Source organism: Chinchilla lanigera, unplaced genomic scaffold (genome assembly GCF_000276665.1).
Source record: "Chinchilla lanigera isolate Chin_1 unplaced genomic scaffold, ChiLan1.0 scaffold00123, whole genome shotgun sequence".
Classification (NCBI taxonomy): domain Eukaryota; kingdom Metazoa; phylum Chordata; class Mammalia; order Rodentia; family Chinchillidae; genus Chinchilla; species Chinchilla lanigera.
Window position 1 is genome coordinate 3,848,287 of NW_004955524.1, and position 9,482 is coordinate 3,857,768.

General features: G+C 36.5%; 1 protein-coding gene across 1 annotated transcript in view; it reads right to left on the reverse strand.

Annotated features, from left to right (window-relative positions):
- Positions 1-9,482, reverse strand: part of LOC102015045 (vomeronasal type-2 receptor 116-like) — a 52,873-nt gene that overhangs the window by 6,580 nt on the left and 36,811 nt on the right. Inside the window, exons 5-8 of the mRNA XM_013507202.1 lie at positions 5,397-5,685; positions 4,154-4,960; positions 3,584-3,811; positions 3,115-3,238 (exon numbers count right to left, since the gene is read on the reverse strand). Coding sequence (XP_013362656.1) covers positions 3,115-3,238; positions 3,584-3,811; positions 4,154-4,960; positions 5,397-5,685 — 1,448 coding nt within the window. The remainder of the gene's footprint in view (positions 1-3,114; positions 3,239-3,583; positions 3,812-4,153; positions 4,961-5,396; positions 5,686-9,482) is intronic.

Here is a 9,482-nt window from a genome sequence, read left to right on the forward strand (position 1 = left end):
TCTTCCAGTGAGTTTGATTGGCCTCTTTATCAAAGATTAGGTGGTTGAGTGTGTTTTTGGTTGTGTCTGTTTCTTCCAGTCTGTTCCATTGATCCTCAGGTCTTTCCCTATTTTTAAAAAGTTTTCTGCCATTATTTCTGTGAACAGGTTTTTTATGCCATTTGTGCTGTCTTCTAATTTTTCACTAATTCCAATTATTCTTACGTTAGTCTTTTATGCATTATCTGGCAGTTATTGGATCCATGTTTCACATTCTGTTTTTGTTTTTAAGATGTCTTTGGGTAGTTGGTCTTTGAAGGTATTGTTGTCTTCTGGCTCTAAAATTCTGGTCCCACAGTGGTTGGTCCTGCCTATACTTTTGCTATGATTTATAATCCCTTGGATTTCTGATTTAACCATTTTCATGAACTCTAATTGTTTGGTGGATTGCTTATTTGTGTATTTTGTCATTTTATTTATCCCCCCTAGCTTTTTATTAGTGTCTTCTAAAAGCTTCTGCATCATTTTGCTTATTATTTCCGTTATCTGTTTATCTTCTCTGACCCCACTGAATATCTCTTTGTTCTGTTTTCTAACCTCCTCTATATCTTTGGATTACTTCAGTTGTGTGCCTTATGCTATTCTGCCTGTCACTGTCCTCTGGATTGGCTTCTGGGGAGTTGCTCATTTGGGGAAGCATTTTCTTTCCTTCTCTTCTCATGTTTTTATTGTTTTTTTTTCTGTGTTTTGTTTTGTGCTGAGGTTGATAGATGCTTATAGTCTAAAGACTTTGTTGCTAGTACAGAGATCTCTTTAGCTGCTTTTCTCTGATGCAGTTTGGGCATGACTAACTACAGTCCTTTGTCATAAAGCACTACCTTTATTACTTGGAGCAATCAAAATAGCCCAAACACCAACTTTACTGAGAATGTACTCTAGTATTGTTAATATCATAAGGGTAATATGAGTGTTGGTTTAAGAGAAATAGCAACAATTTTGTGATCCTACTAGTACCAGGTGAATCAGCTATAATATTATCATCCATGACAAATTGGATATTAACGTATCATAAGAACTAATGTATTGAATTTAGCTAATATGTACTAAATGTGGCAGCTCTATCTTGGCTAGTGGTAGAATTTGAGAATAATTTTACAGTGTTAGCTAACTATCAAAAGAATAAGAGGGCTGGGGATATAGCTCAGCAGCACAAACTTTTTTCTGGCAAGTGCAAGGTCTTGAGTTTGATTCCTGGCACAAAAAAAGAACAACAAAGTTTTATATGGTTATATTGTAAAGATATAGGGTTTGGTACTGGAGGAATGCAAGAGGAAATCTTTGATTCCTTAAACTCTATAATATGAGAAAGAACAGACAGAAGTTGTATAAAGAATTTTTTGGGACATAAAAGAATGTTTATAGAATTAGGCAAATGTAGGTGAAAAATGAATGAAAAATAGAAGATAAAAAGAAAAGAGGGAGAAAAAAGAAAGATATCTATCTATATCTATATCATTTACTTATCTCTCTGTCTATATATATATATATGTCAGATTAAAAAATTAAAGGGAAAAATTAAAAGAGAGAAGAAAAATAAAGAAAAGTGAAAAAAAAGCAATGAGAAACAAGGAAGAGGGACAAAGTAAAATTCTTCAAGCCACAATAAACTGATGATGGAGGAAACTAGAGCAAAAGAGAAAAAAAATTAAAATCTAAAAAAACCACACACTTAAAAAACAAAAACAATAACAATGTCTCCCCCCAAAAACAATACAACAATAACAAAAATTTTTTCCCTATGATACTTGAATGTGTATTTTTTTTCTTGGATCTACAAAATTTTCCTTATATTTGTTTATCTTTTTCTGGGGTCTACATATCTTGTCCAAGTCAAGATATGTCCCTGCTCATCTTGGTAGAGTAAGAAGGCAGTCAGATCTCAGATTCATGCTGGATGGAGACACCAGCAGGTATAAAAACAGAGTGAGGAAGCCAATTCTGTGACTTTCAAATCTAGCACATTTCACAGTGATCCTGGCCTCTGGCCATTTTGATGTGGATTTGTCCTTTAGTTTAAATAATTAAGGGGTTCTCTTGCCTGCCTGACCTTGGCTCACTGATCACAGTTGTCTCCTATAGCTGTCTCTCACCCAGTCACTGTGGGCACGTAACACTGGAAGTTATGAAGTGAAACCATCCCGTGCCTTCTTTGAGTTCTACCTTCAAACAATCTATCCTTCCCCAGAATGTCATCTGACCCAGCACTGTCTCCAGAGTTATAGCTGGCATGTGGATTGGAGCCACTCTCCAGCTGTTGCAGGTCACAGCATCGCTGGTCCATTTTAGAGTGGTGTTTCTCCCTGAAGTCCTCTGGAGTCCCCTAATTTCACTTTGTCTCTATAGATTCAAACTTTCTCTCTTGTGAGCCAAGGAGAAAATACAGACTGTCCCTTCCCTTCACTTAGTTGTGTCCCATCTCTTCAATTTCCTGGTAGCTTTTAATTTTCCTATCAGATCATTTCTGGTTTCCAGGGATCTGCTACCCTATTTTGTTATTTTGCCAAGTCTGGATTCTGAGGCTTGGAGACAGAGTCATTGCTGCTTGCCACTCCCTGATTTTTTAAAAAATTGATATATGGTCTGAATAAATCAGTAAGTTGCTCCAGATTGGGCTCAAACTCATAAACCTCCTAACTCAGCCTCCCAGAATGTTGAAGTTAAAGATGAGGGCCAACATACTCATCAGGCATTTAACAAAATAAAGATTTCAAATGTGGTGGGACTAACCTCTAACTGTCACTGCTCAGGAAGGTGAGCCAAAGGATCCCCTGTTTGAGGGAAGCCTGGGTAACTTAGCAAAGACAGTATCTTAAAATAACAAAGTAAACAAGTTTAGGATATAGCTCAGTTGTAGAATATCCTTGCATTCCATCTACAGCAAAGCAAGAGGAAACTGAATCAAAGGGTATACCCGAGGAGACAGAGAGTGTATTCTTCATGGCTGATGGATATGGAGGATATGATGAGATTACTAAATAAAGGAAGACAAAATTTTGCATTTGCTCTATTCTTTAGGATTTTGTTCTTTTCATGCATAGGTGGGAGACATAATTTGTCCATAAGGCATGTACTTACCTGTTTGATTGGCAATCTCATTTTCTGCACAAGGCATACAAAGGAAACAACAGGTAGCTTTTCCTTCCTGAGGGGCTTTCCTAAATCCAGGATTACAGCTGTCACTGCATACGGAGCGGGGAGTCTGAGGAAAATCAGATATGTGCTGGTAATTTCTTAGTTTTACTTAATCTTCTACACAGCAAACAATAAACCTAATTAGTATAAACACAAACATTCTAATATTTGCTTGAATGCCATTTTATTTTAATGATAGAAAACATGTGGATAATTTAAAAACATAGTTAAGCAAATGTATTCCATTTCCATTCACAACAAAGGGGTTAAATATGAAAATGCCTTACATCGGGAAGTCAAACATTAAATTTCTGTGTATGAAAATATCCTGATCAAAGGTAAGATGCAAAATACAAAACAAGATTTGGTTATTTATATTTAACTAAATCCATTATGTTTAGCTCCAACCTACCTCTGTAATTCCTGTGGCCCACTCTATCATATTCTCAAATAAAGACAATTGTTGGAGAGCTGGAGCATGAGTGGAAAACTCTCCTACTTTCACCCTTAGCCTAAGGCCTTCTGGAAAATTCCAAAAGTTGAGAATATCATACTTTGCATCCACTTTACTTTTCTTGTCTAAATTTACTTTGTCTCCAGCAGGATTGTAAAACTGGAGTTCCTTCAGAAAGGTGTGCAGCTGAAAGACATACATGATCTTTTGATGAAGTTGGTCTTAAAATTTAAGTGCAAAATCTAAATGTGAAAAGCTCCTAATTGTCTCTCATCCTTGTTTCATAATGAAACTTTAACCACTGCATGGTTAAAATTTAAGTTTTTAAAATTTGAAACAAGTGCAAAGAGTATTGGCATTTTATGGGACCAAGGCAGTGATTTGGCTTCATTTACTGGTTGAAGTATATTTCTTATGGAAGACTCTCCTGTATTTCTGGGAAGATTTTTTTCCTTGCTTGGGGGACTGAGGAATGTCTTTAATAGGACTGCAATAAGGGGCTGTGCTATCCAATGAAAAGGACATTACCTGCCAGGGGGAAAACACCATTGCATTCCAATTTCCAACTGGTTGCATTTGAACTTGTTGAAGGAGCAACCCCTGGAGGGCGTGGGCCACAGCATACACAGCATTGTACGTATTGTAACTTCCATCACTCATGGCCACATCAAAACGATTCATAGGCAACCGTGCCAAGGAGGCATTAGGTGTACAGTCTTTCAATGCACAGTCAGAGTCAGAGAATGAGCAGTGGAAATTCTGGAACCAATACAGAGTGAGGAAAGTGTCTTCCGGGTATGTGGAGGGGTTAACGGTTTCGATGAAATTTTTAAATCCAGAAATCTCCTCATGGTGTTGTGAAAAAATCAGAGTCCCATGGAAAGAATCAAAGATGAAGTTTCTCCCAGACACATCAGAATGCCATTCTGAGTTTGTGACCCAGACTCTCCATGTCACTAAATATAGCCCTACCTGATAGTTCATATCATTTAGACCCACAGAATCAAAATAAATGATAACTATATTTACTGGAGATGTTTCTTTGCTCAGGAAATCATGTTGCTTTGTAACTGAGGTATATGACACAAGAACACTTGGGATCACTTTCACAAATGCTACACAGACTCTGTTCCCGTCCATCTCTCGCTTCACATCAGAGAGAAATTGAAGACCTTTCTGACCTTCTGCAATAACCAGGCCCACCCAGGTCCAGCTGAAATGAAGCATCAAGGAGACCATGCCAAGAGCCAGAGATGTGTCCTTTGGGGCCGTCTGATAGAGGGAAGGAAACTGGCCATTGTCACTCAACACAGGGTCAAAAGATCCAAACGCAAACTGAAAACAAAAGAAAATGGAAAAGCTGTGAAGATTAACATAAATCACAACCTTAGACTGAAAGTTTATTAGGAAAAGAATGGAAATTGTTGAAGCACATATTCATTCCCCCATTTTTGAAATTGTAGTAGCCTTATTTTTTAAAAATAATTGACCAGACTGAGTTCCTCTCTCCTTTCTCTCTAGTGCAAAGTAAACATGCATAAGCCATAAATCTGTGTGTACTACATTTTGAGATTACAAAATTAAGTTGTTATATACATGTACCATTTCCCCTTGATAATTGTAATCATCACATCCTGTAAACATGTACTAATAAAAATAAAAATGTTAAAACTCTGATGCAGATATCTACTCTCTTTTTAGCACATTTGGGAAGTTGACAAGGGCACCAACATTCCATAATTTCATTCCTCCTTATCACCCCCACCCTCACCTGTGGAAATTTGTAGAGTTCTAGCAGTGTTCCAGTTTGAGCAGCATTTGCCCATGCTGTTCCTGTTAATACTGCTACAGATTTGCTCTCTCTGCCACAAAAATAGTTAGGGATTTCATCCTGTCCTGTGTACAAAATGAAGAAACTCTCCAATAGCCTCCAATGACTGTAATATATATTATGGAACTCATATCCCAGAGACATGTTGGGTAGTAGGTGAGGATTCCTGTTGATCTCTTCTATGGCAAAAATGAAGGTTAGAACATTCTTGTAGTTGGTAGGAGCAATCCTGCACAGAGAGTGTAGATCAACTGATGATTATGAATCTTCCAATTCAGTACAATGCCATTTTTGTGTTGCATGCTTGTGTTCTTCGCTCAAATGCATATCCTAAGACCCTAAGCTTAAATGCAATAGCATTCGAAATGGCAAAGACATTTGGAACAAGAACCAAGGAGTGGCTGCAGTGAAAACTCCTAGGAAACTAAGAGATACTGCACCATGGTGTTTCACTTTATCATCTCTTTTTACATTAGGAATTGGAGTGGGGAGATAAAGAGAGCTGGTGAGAAATAATCAGGAGCACTCTGAAGGCATGGTTGGGCTGAGGTTCTGTTTGCTAAGGTTTGTTCTTTTTTCTAACCTGAGGCCCCCAACAGTAATCTAAACAACTGGTTTCTGTAAAATATGATGTTGATGATGGACAGGACCCTGTGGGAAGAAGAGGATTTTCCAGAGTTACACTGGCCCATGAGGGGAGGGTGGAGAGGGTTATGGGGAAGAGAGTTTCAGACAGGATAAATAGCCAGCAACGACTCAGTAAAGGACACCATGGTCAAGGTCAGGGCACTGGAGGCTCAACAAACAAGGCTCCTGGGATTCACAGGATTTTCTCACCCAGGAATAAGATAGTCATTCCTCTCTAAACAACGTCTTTGTTCTGTTTAAAGTTACAACTAATGGTGCTTGTAAAAATATGCCTGCTACATGCCCTGAGGTCCTATTGGCCCACTTCTAAGTGAAGCTTTCCTGCTTGTAACCGCTTAGGTTGATCTCACCTTGCTGAGACATAATCATTTTTATGTATAAAAAGTGCCAATCAAACAGTCCCTTTGGCCGCCCAGTTGGATCCCCTTTCAGGTTGATTAATGTGGGGATTTTTGTTTTCAGCTTTACAACAAATGCTGCTTTCTGCTTTCACTGCACAGCAAATAAAATAAACCCTATTTTCACCTCTACCTTATAATTCTTTCTGGGTTGAGAGAAAAGTCCACCAGCTACACAGTAACAAGAATATAAAATAGTGCAATGCATAAATAAACATCACAGCTGGGTGTGGTAGTGCATGCCTGTAATTCCAGCATTTGGGAGGCTGAGCCAGGCGGATCACCATGAGTTCGAGGCCAGCCTAAACTACAAAGTGACACCCTGTCTAAAAACAAAAACAAAATCACCCTAAAAAAATATCAGTAGCAGTATATCCTACAATAGCCCTTGTACTATTTACATTTTTCATCATCTTGTAAGCAAAAGTCTTTCAACAAACAGCAAGTTTCTATTGCATTTCTATTGAATGGTATCTGTTTTCTTCAAGAATACAATAGAGAAAATTTTTATGTTATTTTTCAATTTTCCTCTCTAGGGAGGTATCTTTAGAGTCCAGTTCATATGCATATCCTGTGACTGCTACCTATGGGACTGAGAAAAATATCTACTTTTCCTTTTTTACTTGCATTACTCCATGCTAGGCAAGTGCTTGGCTGTTTTGCCCCCTTCCAGATAAGAATATATATTCTTCCATTGAGGGGTAGATCTATCTATAGAGTTCCAATGCATTTGACTTTCTAATGTAAATTTTATCTTATTAACATACAGTTATTAATTCTCATTTAGACAGGATTGCTAAAATTCCTCTGTATAATGCCACATATTTTCTTACTGTTACTTTTCCCTCTAAATCCTCCTACTCATTCTACACTTGATCATCATTGCAAAGTTCATTTTTCTTCTTTATTTGATTCTACACTATCTTAAAATATAATATGGAAGAATATAGTTAAAATTATTGTGATAATTTAACATATCCTGTGTCATTATTATCTGTGACTCCATTGTATCTCTTTGTTATTATACCTAACCACATATTTCTTAAGCCAATTGATTTGAAATTTAAAAAGTTATCACAGACATATTCTCAACAGTATTTGACTAATATTTTCTTAATTTTTGAAATATCTTCTCTGAAATTTTTCAACTTTGGCTTCATTTATACACTACACTTACAAAAGGAGATAAATACATTTGTAAATATCCATCAGATCTTACAGTTTGCATGCAAGTACAGAATTTGTTCCATTTACATTTCCATGATAATACATCTTCTTTTTTCCAGCTATGCATATCCTGTTCTCCATTTTCTGATAACTTCCAATTTCTGTTCTAGCTTTTGTCTTCCTGTATAGATTTTTACTTACTTTTGTTATTGCACTGTATAACCTCTACTTGGGTAAGGGTTATATTCTACAGTTCTATTTGTTCATGTATAATAAATTAAATAACACTTTCTAAATTAGATATATTTTCTCATCTGTTTAGAAGTTCATGGACTCTTCATCTTTCCTCTATCTTCCCATGAGTCACTATTTTGTTTCAGGATATGTTTTACTAAGTTCTCCTGCATTCTTCTACATCTAACCTGAGAAAAGCCATCTATTACAAATCAACCTCCAACATCATACTAAATGAACAAAACTGGAAGCTTTCACTCTAAAATCATAAACAAGACAAGGATGTCCACTATCACCACTGCTTTCCAATATAGTTCTGGAAACATTAGCCAGAGTAACTACACAAGAGAGACAAATTAAAGGAATAAGGCTAGGAAAGGAAGAAGTGAAATTATCATTATTTGTAGATGACATGATAAGTTACATAAAAGACCCCAAACACTACACCAAAAGACTCCTAGAGTTAACAGCCAAATTCAATTGCATGGCTGGATACAAAGTCCATACTAAGTTCTCCTTAATATGCTCCAGTCTAATGTTCCTTGTTTCTATTTGTACTGGGTGATGTTTCCTTCAGAATTAGCACTGACTGTTCTATTATCTCTTCTTCAGTAAAACCCATCTGTGCAGCTTCTATTATGTAAAAGTCTACATTTATCCCTGCCAAGCCTGTCATTTTGCATAAGTTTTTAGTTTAATATTCCTTGAAGATTTATATTTTTATGAATGGCTTATCAGTAGTTAGTCTATACTTTCAAGTTACTATGTTTGGCCTTTGAGTAAAGACATGTGTAAATCTATTATTCATTTTAATGCTTGATTTGTTTAGTCAAAATAAATAGCTATGATGGATTTCCTTATTGTTGAGCTGTTGCTAGTATCATTTTAATGACAGGGTCTTCCTTTAGTCTTTTTCTCCACAGAACTCCACTGGCTTCTGCTTCGATCCTATAAATTAACACATTGTGGATTGTCATTTTTCCCATGACTCCAAGTAAATCCGAGTTCCTAATTCACTTAGCAGAGAACATGCATTTTATGGCTATGTTTGACATGTGCCCATTTTCAAGTTAAATTTTTCGTAAGTATATTTCACTTCTCATTACCCTTGGATATTTGTCTTCAGTATCCAAACTCAGGAACGAAATTAAAATTAGTTTTCATAGAATATCTTTTTGTGGGGAAAATTATTCAGAGTGTAGAGTGCTCTACATGTTGAGAATGGAAATATCAATTTGATTCTCCTTATTCAACATAAATGAATTGAAAAGTAAATGAATATTCAAGTAAAATAAAAACTGCTTGTCTGTTAAGAGAAATGAAGGAAAAGCCTTCAAATTATCATATATGTCATAAAACTGGAAAGTGAAAAAGACAGGAGGAAGCAGAATTAGGAAGACGAAAATTCAGCACAAAATAAAGGTGCTAATTTCATGGCCCCACACTACACTGATGGAATAAGAAAAGCTAAGGATTCTAGCATTTCCACTACAGTTATCCCTCACCTATGGCAGGAGTTAAGTTCCAGAGATCCCTGCAATACATGAAAAACCACGAGGTAGTGGCATTATATATATTT